Source organism: Myodes glareolus, chromosome 12 (assembly GCF_982192425.1).
Source record: "Myodes glareolus chromosome 12, mMyoGla1.1, whole genome shotgun sequence".
Lineage (NCBI taxonomy): Eukaryota > Metazoa > Chordata > Mammalia > Rodentia > Cricetidae > Myodes > Myodes glareolus.
Genome location: NC_142037.1, coordinates 65,751,776 through 65,771,606, shown reverse-complemented (window position 1 = coordinate 65,771,606; position 19,831 = coordinate 65,751,776). Strand labels below are relative to the sequence as shown.

The window sequence follows — 19,831 nt, the reverse complement described above, 5'->3', positions numbered from 1 at the left end:
TACATAAAAATTATACATACGAATACTGTGATGTGATATTTCAATTAATATATTCACTTAAAATTTTTAATATTTTATGCACAGGAGCCTTTGCCTGCGTGTTATGTCTGTGCACCACTTTCATCGGGCGTCAGATCTCCTGGGACAGGGTTACGGATGGCTGTGAACCCGTGTGTGGGTGCTGGGAACAGAACTTGCATTCTCTGCAGGAGCAACAGGCACTCTTACGTGCTGAGTATCTCTCTATCCACATCAAGTCATGCCTACAGTGTTTCATGTTTAGATCAGGTCATCGTTCCAACCCCTCAAACATTTTTTTTTCTGGCAGAAACATTAAAACTCCTTTCTTCCAATTTGTTTAACTGCATGATATATTATCATTATCTATAGTGACGCTACCATGCTTATGGTCTTGCGTTGTCTGTGACAGAACTTTTTCTCGTGGCTACAATTCTTTTTCCTATAAGAAGAATATGCTTTTGGCTGGAAAGACAGCTCAGCCGTGAAGAGTGCTTGCTGTCCTTCCAGCTGGCCTGAATTCAGTTCCCAGCCCCCAGGACTAGAGGCTCCCACCTACTCAGAATCCAAAATCCCTTCTGGACTCCATAGGCACTACACTCAAATGCACACGTACACACACACACACACACACACACACACACACTACATAGCTACCACTAAATGAAAATAAAGTTTATAAAATTAAAAAAATAACAAAAAACAAATACATAAAAGCATCTTAAAATTCAGCATATTTTTACTGGGCATGGTGGCACATTCCTTCAGCCTCAGTACTGGGTGCTCAGAAGCTGGCAGATCTCTGTGAGTTCCAGCTTTACAAAATGAGAGCCTGTCTAATGAAAAAGAGAGCTGAGCTGGGTGGTGGTGGTGCACACACCTTTAATCCCAGCACTTGGGAGGAGGAGGCAGAGGCAGGTGGATCAAGGCCAGCCTGGTCTTCAACCTAGTGAGCTAGCTCCAGGATATATTCCAAAGCTACACAGAGTAACCCTGTCTTTAAAAAAAAAAAAAAGATAAGAAAGAAACAAAAAGATAGGAGGAGCAGGGAGAGGCTAGGCTGGAAGTAGTTATTTGCTTTAGAAAAATAACACAGAAAGTCAATGGCACGGTATAAAGGTTTTGTAACTGAACTTTTCTCGTTTTAAGAAAATCCAGCATCAGTCAGGCAGACGGATCTCTGTGAGAGTTCAAGCCTGGTCTACAAGAGCTAGTTCCAGGAGACCTAGGACTGTTACACAGAGAAACCCTGTCTCGGGGTTTGTCTTGTTTTTAAAAAGTTTTTTAAACAAGAGAAATAGCATTTAAAAGACGCCTTGATTTGCAAAACGCTCCACCAGGGGTTTTCTTGTAACCAGACATCTTCTTTATTAATAATAATGAAATTATTATTATTATTTTCTGTGCATTTTAGAAAAACATTCTCAGACTTCAAGGTTCTAGTTCATAGGTAAACGTGGTTTTGGAAAAAGTTAGAAATCATTAAGAATAGTCTTGGAAAATAGTGGAAGTGCCAGTATTGTTTTAAGAAACCATTTGTAATCGTCGCGTTAACCACGCTGATTTATTGGGCGGGCAGACTGCAGCCCTAGAGCCACCCTAGGCCGCGCCCTCCTCGCGGAGGTGGGTCGCTGTCAGCTGATGTTTACGTCCGGGAGGGGTGGGTCCAGATGCTGCAAACACACCCTCCTTTTCCGCACCCATTTCACGACCTAAACTTTAAGGTTTGAACCCTGGGACAGGCTCGCCGCACCTAGCGAGCTCCAGCCTGCCCACACTTCGCCCCTAAACAAAACTTCTCCAGGGACTGTCCCGAAGGCTGCAGCCGCCCTAGCGCGCGCTCCCGCTCCTGCCCCGCCCCCGGCCGCGCGCGCCCGCCCCCTCGGGCGGAGACGCGCAGGGGCAGGCGCGCGCCCGCGAGCCTCGGGCGCCATTTTGGATTCTGTAACTGGGCCGCGGCTGGCTGAGGGCGTCCGAGGCAGCGACGAGGAGGCACCGAGGCGGAGGACGCGGACTGCGCGGGACGGAGAAGGGAAGCTTTCCCCCCGGCCGGCCGGAGCCGTCAAGGTGGAGCCGCGTCGGCGGTCGCCGCGGGAGCAGTGTCTCGGATGCGGGCGGAGCGCGGGGGGCCGCGGCGGCGGGAGCGCGGAGAGGGGTCCCCGGGAGGCCTCATGTGAGAGCGGAGGGAGCCGCCGCCTCCGCCCGCGCAGCCCGGGGTGCTGTGTGGGGGAAGCCGCCCCCGGCAGCAGGTACAGCGGGGGTTCGGGGCCACGGCCCGCAGTCGGGCGGGCGGGGAGGGAGGTAGGCGGCCGGGGGCGCGCGCGGGCGGGGCGGGGCGCGACCGGGACCTCGGGACGTGTCAACAAGGCGCGATGCGCGCGCGCGCGGGGGCGTGCGGCCGGGGCTGGGTGGCTGGCGCTGCCGGGCTCGCCCTCGGCGGAGCGGGTGCGGGAGCTGGGAAAGCCGGAGGCCTGGGTAGGGTGCCGAGAAGTATCGGGGAGAACCAGGCCGGGGGAGGCGGCAGCGCCCACGCCGGGCGGCCAAGTGGAAAACTTGGCCAACTACGGTGCGGCCCCTTAGGGCGAGCTGCAGACCGGCTCCCGGAGGCAGCGGGGTCCGTGCAGCTCCGAGCCGAGGGGTGAGAGCAGGAGGCGCTTTGTTGCTAATGGTGTCAGTGCCAGTGGCCCAGGTGGTGTACTTATTTTGTTTTTTCTTACGTGAAAAAAGTAACTTTTAAAATTTCTGTGAGTTCTTTAGAAAAATACCTGTAACTAAACTCTAACCCAGTCCGGGTTATGTTTGCCCACCCCCGGTAAGGTCCGTCTGTATGTCCTCTCCTGGTTGTGTGTGTCTCCACTGTGCTCACCGTTCTGAGAGTTAGTCTCTCTCCTATCGTTCAATTCTTATATTTTAGCCAAAGAATGTGTGTTAGGTTTCCTTCTATCCGAAGCAAGACATAGGACGTACTGGAAATTATGCCAGACCAGACTTTCAAAGCGTAAGTGCAAATGAGGTCTTTAAATACTTCATGTTCAGTGTATGTGTCTGAGACACCGAGAACACTTTGGTTCTTTGTTGCGGGTTGTGGAAATGTTTAGCTCGCTAACTCCTGGTGCCGCTCAACTAGTTTGTAGGTTCCTTCATTAGGTTGCTTCTTTGGCACTTGATACAAATACTAGCAGAGGTTCCTGCCACCGTGGTTGTATTCGTTGGGTTCCTGAAACACTACAGTATATCAAAACTGCCAAAGTCCAGGTTTTCTTACTGACACTTAGTGTCCTGTTTTGGTACACCACACTCCTTCCTCCTGTTCAGACATAGAAGGCACTTTCTCTGGGACAAGAAGCAAGCAGTATAAAACCCATTCCCTTAAACTAGTGTATATTAGCGAATGCTCAGAATTGTTCAAATGTCTGTATAGCAGAGCTTCGCGTGTAGATAGTTAAAAGGCATTGGAAATTGTCAACTAAAAAGGTCAACTTTGAAAAATGGTATTTCAAACTTCTTTAGGTGTTCACTCACAAATGTTATTTTCATGCCTAAATGAGAATAGTGCATAGGACATTTTAGCAATTGGCCTTTTATCTTTGTATTGCTTCATAAGATTTTGACATTAATTTCATAATGCCTTTAACAGTCCATAGACTTTTTAGCTATTCATAAACTGCTAAGTACTACTTTGGTGATCTATGTATTCCGTTTATATTTAGATCAAGAACAGTATTTAGAATACTGTTCCCTGGTGTTGGGTAATTGTATATTGTCCTTTCTGACTCCCGCCCAGCCGTGGAGCTGTGCTGAAATACACTTCATTTAGACTACCACTGTGTTGGGAGACAGAAGCAGTGGGTCTCTGATTTTAAGGCCAGCCAGGATTACAGGGCAAGACCATGCCTCAAATAAAAACTGTAGAAGCTTAGGATTAAATTATTTTAAGGCTGTCATTTTTGTTAGTTTTGGTTTTGAATCTGTATCCTTGACAGTAAAGTGAACTATTTCTGCTCCAAGTTCTGGCTTGGGAAGTTTTCTGCAGAAGCAGCATAGCGTCCTGTGTTGACGGAGGAACACTTGTTTCATTCTTCTCTGAATCTCCGCAGCTCAAGTTCTGAGTAGATTTGGGGAATAAGAAAGTCCTTGGTAGCAAATTCTGTTTCTTTGACCCAAATTAAAATGCTAAAATTAAAGTTAAGCCTTCAGGGTAAGTTAAAGTGGGAAAATGGGTCATAATGACAGGCTAACCTCTAGTGCGACATGTTTATTAGTGGTGATGGTTGTTTTTAAGTTGGCCCTGTAGATTATTCTAACCTTTCTCTGAACACACAAAATCTATTTTTAGATTCATAAATAAGTTAGTCTTCCATAAAGCCATCTTGTCACCTCTGTCATTTTGTTTTCTGGATACTCTTTCTACTCACAAATAAGCCGTTTTTGTGTGTGTGCATATAGTCAGGTGCAGGAACAGACAGTTCTTTACGGTTACAGATGCCTGCACTGACGTGTTGTGAGATCATGCCCTCCGCCATTCTGTTTGCTCTCCAGCCCACAGTCCTCCTTCACAGAGTTTACCATGGCTAGATGAGAAAGGCTGTACATATGCCCATCCTTCATTGCACAGAGGATCAGGAAAATCATATGTGCTGTTTGTCACAGTTAGTTGGAGTCACAATCCTTGTGAGTCTTATTTGGACCAGTGCCTTGTCAGAGCTGTTATACAGAAGCAAAGCACTGCAGATCCGAGACCAAATAATAGCACTAACAAGTGGTCCATGTTAGTATAGAGTGCAGTGTACTTAGCCAACTAACCAATCAAAATGTGTCCTTTATAACTTCGGTTACTTTATAAAAATGACTAGAAATGACTATACAATGTAGAAAGAAAAAAAAAGCAGATGGGGAAATTTTCTGTAGTCCCACTGCTCGTTTCATGCTAAGTTAGTGGAGCTCTTCCGGAGTTTCTGTACACCACTACTCCCCGCCCCTTATTTGAAAGTTAAAATTAAATCGTTCTTCGTATTTGGCGGGGGTGGGGTATCACTTTTTTCTTCTGAATTATGTGATGGCTTTCCTACTGGATTGATTTTTTTAAACAGATCAGTTGGCTCTCCTTTCAGAAAGCTCTAATATTTCATTCCTCATAAGAGCCCTGACTCTTTTACAGACTGAAGCATCTGACAGTCTTGGAATTTATCCATAGCCATAGAATTAGATAGAAGTGGAGCTAAGACTCAAACCCAGGGAGGCAAGACCAAGAAGCAAATGGAATGAAGTGGGTAAAAATACCTAGAAAAAACATGGAGGTATCATTCAGGAAAAAAAGAAAGAAAAAGACAAGACAGGAAAGCAGAGTGGCAGAAATGTGTTGGGGGAGGAAACTGCATTCCAGCTGAAACTACACATAGTCAAGGTAGACTGCTTTAATTAATTAATCTGTTTTTAATTAATTAATCTGTTCCGGCCTGGAGTATAAAATGAGAGTTTTAACATTGGACTGTACTCAGGCTGGAGAGATGGCTCAGAGGTCAGGAGCACTGGGTGCTCTTCCAGAGGTCCTGAGTTCAATTCCCAGCAACCACATGGTGGCTCACAACCTTCTGTAACAAGATCTGGTGCCTTCTTCTGGTGTGCAAGCATACATGCAGACAGAACACTATATGCATAATTAAAAAATATTAAAAAAATTGAACTGTACTTTGATCCCAGGTTTACTTACGCTATTAGTGCAGGCTGTTAGTGCAGATCTCTGGACTGCTTACCTTTCTTCCTCTCTAGAGGTTCGCGGGGACCGTGATCCACCTCAGATTAAAATCGCAAATATAGTTATCCTTGGGTGATTGAAGAATTTGGAAAGTACCACTATAGGCTCTTTTATAGTCACTTTAAGTAGTGGACTCCAACTCTTGAATTTGAATTTTGTGGTTTACTGAGGTCATAAGTACTGTTTAAATGTAAGTATTGGAAATCACCTCAGGAATATTCATCTCCACCAGCAGTTTTCTTTGTATTTTTATATTCTCCTTGGATTGTTGGTTCAGTTCTTTGTGCATTTTTCTATTTAACTGTCCAAATAAAAATATGTCTCAGTGATAGAAAATGAATTTGTGATTAAAAGTTAAATAAGATGGGAAAAAATGATGGATTTTTCTAAATAGGATGAAACGAGGAGGAAGAGAAGGTGACCTTGATTCACCTGAAGAAGGCACTGCAGAGAAAGCTAAGAAACTGAGGACTGCACATGAACATTCTCAACCTTGTGATTGGGGTAACCTTCTGCAGGACATCATCCTCCAAGTTTTTAAGTATTTGCCTCTTCTTGACCGGGCCCATGCTTCACAAGTGTGCCGGAACTGGAATCAGGTATTTCACATGCCTGACTTGTGGAGATGTTTTGAATTTGAACTGAATCAGCCAGCCACATCTTACTTGAAAGCTACACATCCCGAGCTGATCAAACAGATTATTAAAAGGCATTCAAACCATCTACAGTATGTCAGCTTCAAGGTAATGCTTTCACTCCTTCTGTTAAAAAATAAAAGCGTTTTAATGGCTTTAATGTCCTAACCAATACAACCTATGTCTTTAAAATATTTGACTTTTTAGATAAAGTGCTTTAAGTTTTAAAATTATTGGACACCTTAGAAGCCATTGAAAATAATTTATAATATTAGCTGGAACTAAAATACTCCTTTACAATTAATTACTTAAACGAGCAAAAGCAGCCACTGAGTAAACATAAGTTGACTAAGTTTTCAGTTAACAGTGCATGGTTGGCAGCAAACTCAAGGAAAGACAAATGTACAACAAACAAGACAGTGGCTCTCAGCCTCTGAGTTGAGACTTCTTTGGGGTCCCATATCCGATATCCTGCTTATCAGACACATACATTACAGTTCATAACATTGAAGTGACAGTGAAATAATTTTACGTTTGGGGGTCACCACAGCATGAGGACCTGTTAGAGTGTGGCAGCATTAAGAAGGCTGGGAACCATTGCATTAGGGGATGATTATTGAGCAACTTTTACTTGCTGTTTTTGTCTATTAGTGAGTATTGCTTTTGTTTCATTTTTGTTTTTGAGACAGGGTAACTCGGTGTAGCCCTGCCTGTCCTGGAACTCACTTTGTAGACCAGACTGGCCTCGAACTCAGAGATCCATCTGCCTCTGCCTCAGGAGTGCTGGGGTTAAAGATGTGCGCCACCACCACCCATCAAGTGTTTCTTACTCTGATGCATTTTTATCTCAAAAAAACGTTTAAAGATGGTATAGGAACTAACTAGTTTGAGTATATTTTAGAGGAAAACAAGAGGATTCATGGAAAATGTAAGAGAGCTGTTTGCTTCATTCAGTGTTACAGGGGACATGTGAGAACCCATGTAAGGGTGAAGTGAGTGAAGGAAAGTGGATTGTGAGATCTGAAGAGCATTGTATGAAATCATAGTAGCGTGTGTGAGAACAAGGGTTTAGCAAGTTGTATTTTGAGATGAATAAAGAAATACGGGATGTTCTCTGAATCCTTGACACTATAGATTATTTTTCTTTAACAATTGATAATTATTGTTAAAAGATGAAAGTGCCAAGCATGGTGACTCACACATGTCTCACACATGGGGAGTCTGAGGTAAGAGAATCAACAATTTGAGGCCTCTCTGGACTATATATAGTAAGGCCTTCTGTCTTTAAAATGTTAAAAACAAAACCTAAAAATCTGTAGTAAAAGCATAGAATTGCCTGATTTGCCCATTTCCTATTTACTAAAGGGGCCAGGTTAAATCTGTACTAACTGTGGCCTTAACCTAGACTTTCATGCTGTCTCTAAATGCTATCTGTCTTCCTTGTAAGAACTTGGTAATAGAAGTGATTGCACAGACTGGTCATACAAGTACTAGGTTAGGTAGGATTGCCAATTATAGCCAAAAAGAAAAAAATAACAGAATACCTGTTAAGACCATCCTGGGCTATGTAGTGAATTTAAGACTAACCAGAGATATTTAGCAAGACCCTATTTCAAGAGGGAAAAAAAAAGATGCTTTGTTAATTTCAAGTTTACTAGACTTCATTGATAATTTTTAGTGTAGATGCATCCCAGACAATGGGACACACTTACTTGCCTAAAATTCCAATTGGGTGTATTGTTTGTTTGACGTGGGATAGGATTCAAGCAAACAAATGTGAGGTCCTCCTCACCACCCCTCCAGGGAGGAAACCTGAAGTGCTTTTCCTTGGGGTTTAGTCATCCCTGAGATGCCTTAGAGTGTTTTAATGGCAGCTACGTGGACAGAGGAGCTAGAGATCGGAAAGATGGTTCAGTACAGTAGGTTAGTTGGGTTCTTGGAGTTTGCTTACAGTCTCTTAGAGTGCCATGACAGCTCAGGTATACCCAACTTACAGAGCTCACAGAGCCATCTGTGCTAAGTTTAATGTTTTTGTTAGGGATATATTTGTCTAGGAAGTAACTTCTAACGTAAAAAGCAAGCACACTGCAGGGATTATCCTGACCTGATAAGAGTTAAGTAGACACTGTAGGCTGAAGAGAACTTAGTCAGGGTTATTAGTCCAACAGTGCTCTTCAGTTTACTCACCAAGGGGGGGGGGGTGTCAAGGCAGAGCTCTGCAGTTCCACTTACAGCCTGTAATTCAGATGGTTTGGTTTAGGCATAAGAATTTGCATGTCTCCAGTACTCAGGTGATTTTCATGTGGTCTGGGAACCACATTTTGAGAACTACAATTGGTACATTACTTTCACAGACTATGGCATTGAAGAACACCTTTGGGATGCAGTAAAACACACAAATTTATTTGGAAATAAAAGTAATGTATTTAACATGTTTAGTCTTGAAAAAACCCCTAACTTTTACCCCTTCCATGTGTTTGGTCATATTATCTTTTTCTTCAAGAAATACCTAAGCACAATATATATATAAAGCTAATTCTATTTTGGTTCAGTTTATTTTGTGCTTGTTTAGTTGGACACCCTGGTTTTACTCTAGTGAATCTTTCTGTTCAAAACACTAAAGAATTTCAGGTTGTGTGTTTAATTTAAAAATTCTCAGTGACATTAGTTTCTTCAGGTGACCTGAAACAGTTCATCATAGACACTGTTTACATGTGTTGTTTCATTTAATCAAGTACAAATTATTAAAGGCAAAATTGATTCATTTTGTACAGTTATTTTGAAGTGAATCAACTTAGTCTTTTAGTTCAGCACTGAATAAATAAATATACATATGAATTGTAGTGAACTCTGTTGTGAAAATTAAGGTTTTGGGGGAGAGATGATTAAAGATAAATGTCCTTTAAATGATAATGCACTGAAGTAATAACTATATGTGTTGCTTTTATAAAAGTAAGATACTCAAAGAGAATGTGGATATTCTATGAGTAAGACCTGTTTTCCTTTCTAAGGTGGACAGCAGCAAAGAATCGGCGGAAGCAGCTTGTGATATATTATCACAGCTTGTGAACTGCTCTTTAAAGACACTTGGACTCATTTCTACTGCCCGGCCAAGCTTTATGGATCTACCAAAGGTATCTGCTGCCTTTGTCTTATTCCTTTTGCAGAGGATTCCAGTGAAAGCCCCAGCATTGTTGGTATTGACAGTGAAAGGGTAGCAAAGCAGTATATGTAATGGAATCTGGCTGCTGTTTACAGTGTTGAAAAATAGTATTTAGAATATGCTTTTAAAGAGTTTTTAATGGGAGGCAGCGGCAAGCCGATCTCTGTGAGTTCGAGGCCAGTCTGGTCTTCAGAGCAAGTTCCATGACAGCTAGGACTACTACGTAAAGAAACCCTGTCTCAAAAATCCAAAACAAAACAAATTTTTTTTTCATGTGTATGAGTGTTATATTTGCATGTAAGTATGTGCACGTCATGTGTGTCTGATGCCTGAGGATGCCAGAAGAGGTTGTCAGATCCCCTAGAACCTGGAATTGCAGGCAGTTAGGCTGCCATGTGGGTCCTGGTAATCAAACCTAGGTCCTTTGTAAGAGCAGCATGTACTTTTAGCTGCTGAGCCATCTCTCCAGCAGTAGTGAAACATGCTATTAAGCATTACTTTGTTCTTCATTGGTACGGCTAAAGAATAAGTGAATTTACAGAAGCTTATCTAGCTAGTGGAAGTGCTAAAAGACGTGAAATAGACTAACCCTGCCTGAACCAAAGAGAACCATGGGCGCTTCTTCCTGAGCCTTAGAACGGGTTGTTGAAATTAAAAGTGAAAAGTAGAAAATGCTAGTATTGAGCAAATAGGGCCCACTTATTATGTACACACTTCTGGTAAATGTAATGAAAAGAATATTTTTGAGGAAAGTTAATGTCAGCATACCTTGAACTATCTTACAGATTTTATTTTAGACCATTTATTCTTAGGAGAATTTAGCTGTTTGTGTTAGTCTTATACATAATCAAAGACTAGTCTCTACTATACAACTGTTCTTTTTAAACTTTTTTTTTTATGTAAAGTTGGCGTGTGTGTGTGACTGAGAATTATACCTAGGGCCTTACCAGTGTCCTTCCACTGAGCTGCATACTCAGACTAGCTAACAGCAATAATTTGAAAGTTTTTTTAAAAGTATACCACAAAGTATACTTCATACTTTTTTAAAATATACCACAAAGTATACATATATGATATGTAGGTTTAAAAAAAAGACTAATTTTAGTTTTATGTGTATGAGTGTAAGGATGGGTGCCATTTATGTGCCTGGTACATGGAGATCAGAGAACACATTGGGTCCCAAGAACTGGAGTTGCACACAGTTGTGAACTGCCATGTGGTGCTGGGAACTGAACCTGGGTCCTCAGGAAGAGCAGCCAGAGCTCTTAACTGATGTGCCATGTTTCCAGCACCAAAATATGTAGACTCATCTCACAGTTCATTTTGCTAGAGTGCTTCAGGAAGGAATATTAAATGTGAATTATAACTCTAGGTGATTGTTTCAATTGAATAACAGAACCAAATGAAATATTGTGATTTCAAAACCTCTGTTTGATTTTAAGTTTCATTAATTTTGTATGTTTTGAAATGGAATGTTTTCTCATGAGTATAGAAGGAAAATGAAACTCTGACTAATATTAAAGATTCTTAAGCACCTCAGTCAAGTCCCAGTAACTTGGATCTAGCTGTGCATAGATTTCAGAGTCTTACTCCTGTTCTAAACGTGGTTGAAGCCAAGTCTTCTGCAGACAGACCAGAGGCTGCCCAAGGGCCTTGCATTAAGAAATAAGTTACAGTATAACTGTTTCAAGCCTCAAGGGAAAGGAAATGCTCTGAGTTGATATTTTACATACCTGCCATACTATATTTTTGAAATTGTGGTATATATAGAATAAACTACATTATAAAGCATGTTAAACATAATTTGATTTTTTTTATTATCTAGGGCTCTCAGTTTGTATATTTGTGGTGCTAAGTAAAAAAATTGGTGTAGCTGGAACTGCCTCAAATGCTCATTGTCCTTTTTGCCTTTTTTTCTTTTTCTTTTCTTTCTTTCTTTCTTTTTTTTTCTTTTTTTTTATAGAAAGGATTGAAATCAGGTGTCCCTATACTTTGGCTATCCTGAACAGAAGAGAAAATAGAAGAATATATGTGACCATAGCTAAATCAGGACCATGAGGAAAGAAGTTAGCATGCAGCCATGGGCTTGCTAATAAGGAATGTGATCGTGGAAGATGTAGTTGAGTTTGACATGAAGATACTGTGATGTTAATGCATAAGTTTTTAACCAAAAATTTCGGAAATCAGTTGTATAGATGCAGTAAGGCAGAAAGCAAGTTAAGGATTGTGGCCGAGGAGGTAGTATTTCCTTGTACTTCATTGTCTGTTAGCATGGCTTCGTCCTCTGACACTGCTGTGGAGATTCTATTAAGGTAGGTTAAGGGTGAGGCTGGTTCTATAGACATGTGTTGTCTTGGTCTTTTTTTTTCCCTTTCCTTAAGTATTTGCCCATTGATTATAACTTATTTTAGCCCTGATTCTCAAAGTCATGTACTTTAAGTGTGCTGTAATCCTTGTTTTCTTAAGAATTTCTTTTGATCAGGTAGGTCTCTGTTCATTGTATATAAGAAGTTAAAGGATATCCTATAATATTTATAAGTAAAATACATTAAAATCAGGTCTTGAGAATCTTAGATACAGTGTTTTGAGGGAGTTATAAATTTGGGTTTTTAAGTGATTCTTGCTTCTTTTTGTATGTGCTTCACGGTCCAGTTGAGTTAGAACTTTGAGTTGATTGACCTCAGTCTTGATGATTGTACCACTAATTTCTATGTTTTTGTTCTTTCCCGTGTGGTGCAGTGTACAGGACATTAGCTCCAAATACGATGACATTTGGAGGGAGTCTGTCTGGTTCCAGGTCCTTTTGCTCTCACTGAGGTTGCTGTGATTTAGAAATACTCTGAGGCCTGCAGTGACATTTCTCCACAGGTCCAAATCTCTTCTCAGAGATGGAAGTTGGTCCCTCTGACAATGCTTTGGTAACTTCATGCGGGTGCTGCCCTCTAACGGTTCTGAAATTCTTCATTCAGTACAGAGCGCCATGACTAGCAGTGTAAGGAAACCTTGTATGATGCCACTGCTAACGAACTGAACCAGTGCTTTAATCTTTTGTCTTTCAGTCTCACTTTATCTCTGCACTGACAGTTGTGTTTGTAAACTCCAAATCCCTGTCCTCACTCAAGATAGATGACACCCCAGTAGATGATCCGTCCCTTAAAGTGCTAGTGGCCAACAACAGTGACACACTGAAGCTGCTAAAAATGAGCAGCTGTCCTCATGTCTCTCCAGCAGGTATGTCATGCCTTTATCAGCCATATTTTAGTAAACTATATTACTTTTCAAATTAAGAAAATTGTTTAATAATTTTGTCAGTGAACTTGTAAATGAATTAACCGTATCTTCTTCTACATGAAAATATTCAGTGTCCTAATAAAAATAGGACGGTATCTGCAGCAGTCCACTGTAGACTGACTTTCATTCTATTTTCTAATTGTTTTATGCAAATTGAGTACAGTATGTGCTAGAAAATGGATGAAATGAAAAAGGGGGGAGTTTTGCTGGCGCAGAATGTCTGATAAGCAGCTTAAGGATGAACGAGGAGTCTAATTTCGCTCACAGTTGGAGAGTGCTGGTCAGTCTGGTGAGGAAGGTATGGTGCAGAAGCATGAAGTAGTGGTCTCATTGCCTCATCTGCAGTTTGGAAGCATAGGTGAAATGGCGCCCATCTGTAAGACCTCAGGTCTTACCCTAGTGACTCATTTCCTTCAACCAGGCTCAGGTCCTGAAAGTTCCACAGTCTTCCAAACCAGCACTAACAGCTAGGGACCAAATGTTCAAACATGAGTTTCTGAGAGACATTTCACATTGAAACCACAAGGCAGCACTGTATCATCTGCTTGTTGCTAACTGTACTTGAGCTCTAGGCAATTGGGTCAGAACAGTCACATTCCCACTAGTAGGGGAGAAGTGGTGTAAGGAAGTCTGACTGCCTTTCTGAGAGAATGCTCTTTAAAACTTAAGTTTTAGAAATAACATTAGAAAAGGTCTTTTCAACTTTTATGTAGAATTTTCTATTAGTGCATTGTCCATTTTGAGGTTGTTTAAATCACAAGTGATTTGTACTGAAAAGTAAGTGTAAACATGATTTTCATACTTATGCTTCATTGTTGACTTCTCCCACTTTCGAAATCCCTCCCTGCCTGTACCCGTGTTGTTCAGCCAAGTCTTTCTGTGTTTGTTTTACTTTCTTGCCATAAAAAAGGTTTGAGTTCCCCCAAAGAAATGACTCACTGTTGAATAGAGAACACTTGGTTTCTCCAAGACCACCCATAAGGAGGGAGGGTCTTGGTGGTAGGCATAGCTAGGCCTACTGTTGTGTTTACCTAGTTGTCTCAGTCTCTCTAGATAACCACTGAAAACATTACAAAATAGAAACTCAGGAGAGACCAATAGATTTTGGCAACTATTTTCTGTGTGACCTTGATCACATTTTATTGTCTGCTATGAGACTGAGAGCCATCTTCTGTAGTTTTATAGTGTTCAAGGTCCTTTGTATCCTGACCTCTGCCTAGCTTGTTTGTTCTTTACTCACAGGTCCTATGGGCTGTGAGCACAGAGGAGCTGGGGTTATTTGTTTTGACCTTCCCAGTGTAGTCAATACACTGTGTCTTGTAAAACAGTCTTTAAAAATTGTTTTACCTACTCATTAATATATCATCATTATAAAATTTTTATTGAAAAAGGATTTGTGAACCATGTAATTTATAATTCATGTAAAATAGACAATTATTGACCTTTAGTGTGGTGACTAGCAGTGTATACATCATCATCACTATGAATCTTAGAATATTGTCATTATGACTGAAAAGAAACTGGCTATCACACCCTAAAAACCCAGCTACCCCATCCTACCCAGTCCTAGGCAACCACTATTGCATTTTCTTTTTCTGCAGTTTGTCTAAACTGGGTAGTTCCTATATGTGGAATTGTATCGTGTGTGTCTGTGTCTGAGTGTCTTTGTGGTTTCTGTTACTTCGCATGTTTTCAAGGTTGTTTGTACTATATAATTGATTAGAATTTCATTATTGTTGCTATGTAGAATCCATTATGAGTTTATAGCACATTTACTGTTGACCAGTTGGTGGATATTTGGGTTGTTTTCTACCTTTTGATTAAAACAGATAATGCTTACGTGAAAATTCACATACTTTTGTGTGGTCATATTGGTTCTCCTGGTGTATAGCTAATAATAGGGTTGCCACATCATGTAGTAGCTCTTACCCACTTGAGGAACTGTCCTCCTACATTCCAGACACTGGCTCTAGGACAGCTAGGTTCCTTGAGCAACAAGAGGTGGCAAATTATTAGACAAAGATGTACTCTGGGAGTTCCAAACAAAATATGATAGCTGTTTTCCAGAACAAAAATGATTAAACCCAAAATTCAGGATGAAGGTGGAGAATTGCCATCATACAAACTTTTTGTACATCTTTACTGATGCTTTTTATCCTTTTTACTATACCTGTCCTGGTTGGTATATACTAGTACCATCGTGGTTTTGATTTACACACAGACACCCCTGTCCCTGCTGCTACCCTTTCAGGCCTTACTCTTTGAACTCATTATATAAACCAGGTTAGCTTTCAGCTCATGGTGATCCTCCTCCCTCACCATTCTTGATTTTTTTTTTTTTTTTTTGGACAGGTTTTCTGTATGTAGCCCTGGCTGGCCTCAAACTCAATATGTTTATCAGACTGGCCTTGAACTCTCAGAGATGAACCTCCCTCTGCTTCCTGAGTGCTGGAATTAAAGCATGGGCTACCATTCCCTGCTATTTGGTGACTTATTTTTTATGTGTTTAGTGACCATTTGAATATCTTCTTGGAGAAATGTCTATTTGGATTTTTGCCTATAATTTTTCCTTGGCTTATTTTTAAAATTGTCTTATTATTGACTTGTGTTTGTCCTTATGATGTTATGTATTTAAATGCTCATAACTAGTGCATTAGCTGTCTCTGGCTGCATAGCTAATTACATATGCAATAGAGTATACTTAATGCCTGCTTATCAGTCCCACAGTTTATAAGGCAGAGTTGTGGGCCAGTCTCAGATGACTTCTGTGCTTAGGGTCTTAGGCCAAAATCAGTGTCTGTCAGGCTAGACTCTTGATCTGTAAGCTCTAGGGGAAAATCCACTTCCATTCACTCTTACACTGTGGGTGGGTTTGTGGTTTTGAGGTTGACATCTCCTTTTTTCACTGTTTTGTGTGGTGGGGGTGGTGGTCCCTGTTAGAGTATGCTGGCTTACTTAGTTTTACTTTTTATGTATAAAAAGTCATTTGATACTGTTAACATGGGTCTATCTAAAACTTGCTTGTCTTAAAATTAGCAGTTAACATTTTAGTTCCATTTGTTCTCTGACCTTTAACTTCCTCTTCTGCATCTGGCCAAGAGTAAACTGCTTCTAAAAGAGCTCACGATTTGATTAGGAGTCTATACAGTCTATTTCATAAGGCCAGTCGTGTCATATAGCACAGTGCCAATATAGGCAGGGTCTCGTCAGACCTGCCTATATCACCAGAGGTCTCGTCCTCCTTCTTGGGCTGAGTCTTACTTTGTGGGTCACTTTGCCCATTTTCATCCACTGCTGTGAAGCTGTACTTTATTGATGGACCTATCTAGATTTCTTAATGAACTTACAGTTCGTTTTTGTATTCTAGCTTTCTATCTTTAGCTAGCTGTCTTTCTACTTTGAGCTAGAAATACTATTTCTAAATAGATCCTACAAATCCTATTATTTGTAGGTAAACATTTAGTACCTCCCATAACTTGTGAAAGAAATAGTAATGAAAATGTCTATGTTTTGTTAGTCGTGCCTGTTTCTAAACGTAAGAACTGGATTGAATGTTGGATAGAGTGACATCTTGGGGCAGAATTCTTAAAGATCATTTTGGAGATCAAATACTGATTTTTGGTAAAGTCGTCTGTTACTAGAATAATAGTTTGGGTGAATATGTCTTGAGTATGGGAAATGTTTAAGAAATTGTTTTCCTTAGAGCTCAAAACTCATATTAATGTTACTCATTTAAGAGTGATCTTTTCATATTTTCTAGAAATTTGACAAGCTTATTAGTACTATTAGTTGTTAAATTATAACCATTTGATGGAATTTTTCTGACTTCGTAAATATTCTATTTATATTAGGATTACATATTTAATTTTGGGAACTATTCTCTAGTCTCTGTTCTAGTTGAATGTGGAATTTTTCTTAAACTGTAAGTTTAGTGTAATGATTTTTTTTTTTATAATATGACTTCTGGCACTCCAAAGGACTGTGAGCTTGGAGCCAACCCTGGGCTACATAGTGAGTAGCAAGGACCAAACAAAAAATGACACTGTACATTTTTAGAATAAATCTTAGTTATGACATATTTTTAAAATGACAATTAAATAGTCTTCTTAAGTTATAAATAAGCAACAAAGATACAGAATTTTTTCCATATTGTAAACAACGAGTGTGACTTCTAATCATTATTACAACTAAAATTTTAAAAATTGGTTTAATTAGAGAAAAGGGAAATAGGGCTGTTTTATAGGACTTGATTAAACATTTAAACAGATAAATTGTACAAAAACTTATAATTGGGCTTTTTTTTCTTCCAAGGTATTCTTTGTGTGGCTGATCAGTGTCATGGCTTACGAGAACTGGCCCTGAACTACCATTTGCTAAGTGATGAGTTGTTGCTTGCACTGTCTTCTGAAAAGCACGTTCGCTTAGAACACCTGCGCATTGATGTCGTCAGTGAGAACCCCGGACAGACACATTTTCACACCATTCAGAAGAGCAGCTGGGATGCCTTCATTAAACACTCGCCCAAAGTGAACTTAGTGATGTATTTTTTTTTATACGAAGAAGAATTTGACCCATTCTTCCGTTATGAAATACCTGCCACTCATCTTTACTTTGGGAGATCAGTAAGCAAAGATGTGCTTGGCCGTGTGGGCATGACCTGCCCGAGACTAGTAGAACTGGTGGTGTGTGCCAACGGGTTACGACCCCTGGATGAAGAGTTAATTCGCATTGCAGAACGTTGCAAAAATTTGTCAGCTATTGGGTTGGGGGAGTGTGAAGTCTCATGTAGTGCCTTTGTTGAGTTTGTAAAGATGTGTGGGGGTCGCCTGTCTCAACTATCCATTATGGAAGAAGTATTGATTCCTGACCAGAAGTACAGTTTGGAGCAGATTCACTGGGAAGTATCTAAGCATCTTGGCAGGGTATGGTTTCCAGACATGATGCCTACTTGGTAAGGGTTGCATGATATAGGGCATGATGAATAAATAGCACCTTAATTTTAAGAAAATGTATTATAATAAAAGTTTATTTGCTCTAGTTCTGATATAATTCAACAACTATTTTGTGGCACAGAAATTTGATATCTTTGGTGAGCTTAAAATGAATGATGTTTGTTGGAAGACCTATAGTTTGGGTCCGGTAACTCCTTTTTTGTAACCTAATCACAATGAAATGTTTAAAAATTAAAGTGTGGTTTTATATTTGAAAGTAATATCAAGTTATGAAAATGAGATCATTCATAGTCCGAAGGAAACAACAGGTATACTCTAATATCTAAGAAGTATACTAATAGGTTTTCTGAGATGTTCTCTATGCATTTTTTTAAAAAAAATGTAAACTTGACATTTTAGGTCTTCAGTTATAAATACACCTGTTATAAGGTGTTTAATATAGCTCAGGAAAGTGAGCATTTTGTGAGAGAAATGTATGGTATAGTTCATAAGAGGTTGGTTAAATGGTTTCAGATGTTATGAAGCTGTTTTAAAAATTAAGATATTTATATCAGAGTATTTAGAACACTGATAAATGTGGCAGTGGTCGTTGAGGATGGCACACGGCCAGGATTAACTCTGAAGAAACCAGTGGAATAGAAGAGAGGTAGTAGTTAGCTTTGTATGAACCTTAGGTTTTCTGTGTAATATGCTAAACCATGTGAGCTCTTTTCTGTTATATTACTAATGTTGTGGTGCCTGAGGCATTGTATATAAAGGAATGCTTTAATCTTTTTTTAATCTTTGTTTAAACTAGTTTTAACTATTACACAATTTAAACAAATCCTACTTAAAAGCCAATTGAAATAATGAAAAGTAGAACTTTATAAATTGTTTATGAATAGTTTTCATAAAAGAATATTAGTCTCCAGTGAATTTTAGTGATGGCTTATGCTTTAATTTTGGAATTACATAGCTAAAATAAATATAACTTTAAAAATCAAAAGGAGTATCTGTACAGTTCAGACACTAAATTTAAAAGATATATAAATATATATATATATATAAGTTCAGAATAATTTTTGAGTAAATATTACTCAGTGAACTGGAACATTTTAAAACTATCTGCAGTTTTGTGATTGTTAATCTGGTTGAAACTGGTATTTTATATTTAAGTTATGTAGCTTTTCATACTACTTTCATATGAATAAAGGTAAATTCTAGCAGAGTTTAAAAAATAGTAAGTTTTGGTTATATATAGTTTTTTTCAGGTACTTTTTGAGCTTGGATTCTAGGCGCTAGTGCAGGAGATGTCTCCAGCAGAATGCTTCAGTGCCTGACATGGCCCTCTTTAGTAGTGCAATGTTTGAGAGTAACCTGGTAGTTACACAAGCTAACAGTCCTAAAAATAGGTGAATTTCTTGAGAATAAAACAAAATGTGGCTTTCTACACAATTTATGCTTTCCAAAAGTGATGGTATTTTTCAGCTACATATGAATGAAAAGAAAGACTGACCAGAGCTCAACAGTAAAAGCAGCTATTAGAATATCTCCCTCTTCCAAAATAGTAAAAAACTTTGACTGTACATACAGGAAATACCTGTGTTAGGTGTTTTGGTTTTTTTAAATTTTTTTTGAGCAACTTTGGAAAATGGATTTGATGGTATATAATCAGTTTTACTAACCAAAGCTTCATTTGAAAACTTACTTTTTGTAAAATTGAATTACATGCTTGAATACTTTAAGTCACTTTATAAGCAAAATGGATAGCACTTAATTTGTTTATACTGTAAAATATATGTTAAATGGTTTTATCAATTTGAAAATAAAGATAGTTACTAATGCTGTTGTATTTTTATAACCTTTAAGAACTAATCAAATACACATTACAAAGCTATGATTTTTATCTTCAGATCTATTATTTGATAGTATTTAAACACAGGAGTAGACTGGCTTGTTTGAAGATACGAAATTAAGGCGCATTGAATTTGTTCCTGTGCTCTAATAACTATGGCATTTACTGTGAAAATGATTAAAC

The 19,831-nt window shown here is 39.4% G+C and overlaps 1 protein-coding gene across 4 annotated transcripts; it reads left to right on the top strand.

Annotated features, from left to right (window-relative positions):
- Window positions 1-1,951: 1,951 nt before the first annotated feature.
- On the top strand, window positions 1,952-19,635 carry Fbxl3 (F-box and leucine rich repeat protein 3). 4 transcript variants are annotated; one of them, XM_085698235.2, is made up of 5 exons: window positions 1,952-2,085; window positions 6,168-6,516; window positions 9,420-9,542; window positions 12,631-12,802; window positions 17,174-19,635. In XM_085698235.2, exons 2-5 carry the CDS (start codon window positions 6,169-6,171, stop codon window positions 17,815-17,817), a joined length of 1,287 nt encoding a protein of 428 aa, XP_085554361.1. In that variant the 5' UTR covers window positions 1,952-2,085; window position 6,168; the 3' UTR covers window positions 17,818-19,635. The 4 variants fall into 4 exon arrangements, with proteins under 4 accessions (XP_085554361.1, XP_085554362.1, XP_085554363.1 ...); XM_085698236.2 differs by lacking the exon at window positions 1,952-2,085 and adding an exon at window positions 2,110-2,267; XM_085698237.2 differs by lacking the exon at window positions 1,952-2,085 and adding an exon at window positions 2,135-2,267 and having other exon boundaries at window positions 6,168-6,372.
- The last annotated feature ends 196 nt before the right edge of the window (window positions 19,636-19,831 follow it).

Bases quoted from the DNA above. Each gene is read 5' to 3' on its own strand.
- Fbxl3 (XM_085698235.2), top strand. From the start codon at position 6,169: ATGAAACGAGGAGGAAGAGAAGGTGACCTTGATTCACCTGAAGAAGGC. The intron at 6,517-9,419 runs GTAATGCTTTCA...TTCCTTTCTAAG, and splicing joins TACAGTATGTCAGCTTCAAG to GTGGACAGCAGCAAAGAATC. The intron at 9,543-12,630 runs GTATCTGCTGCC...TTTGTCTTTCAG, and splicing joins GCTTTATGGATCTACCAAAG to TCTCACTTTATCTCTGCACT.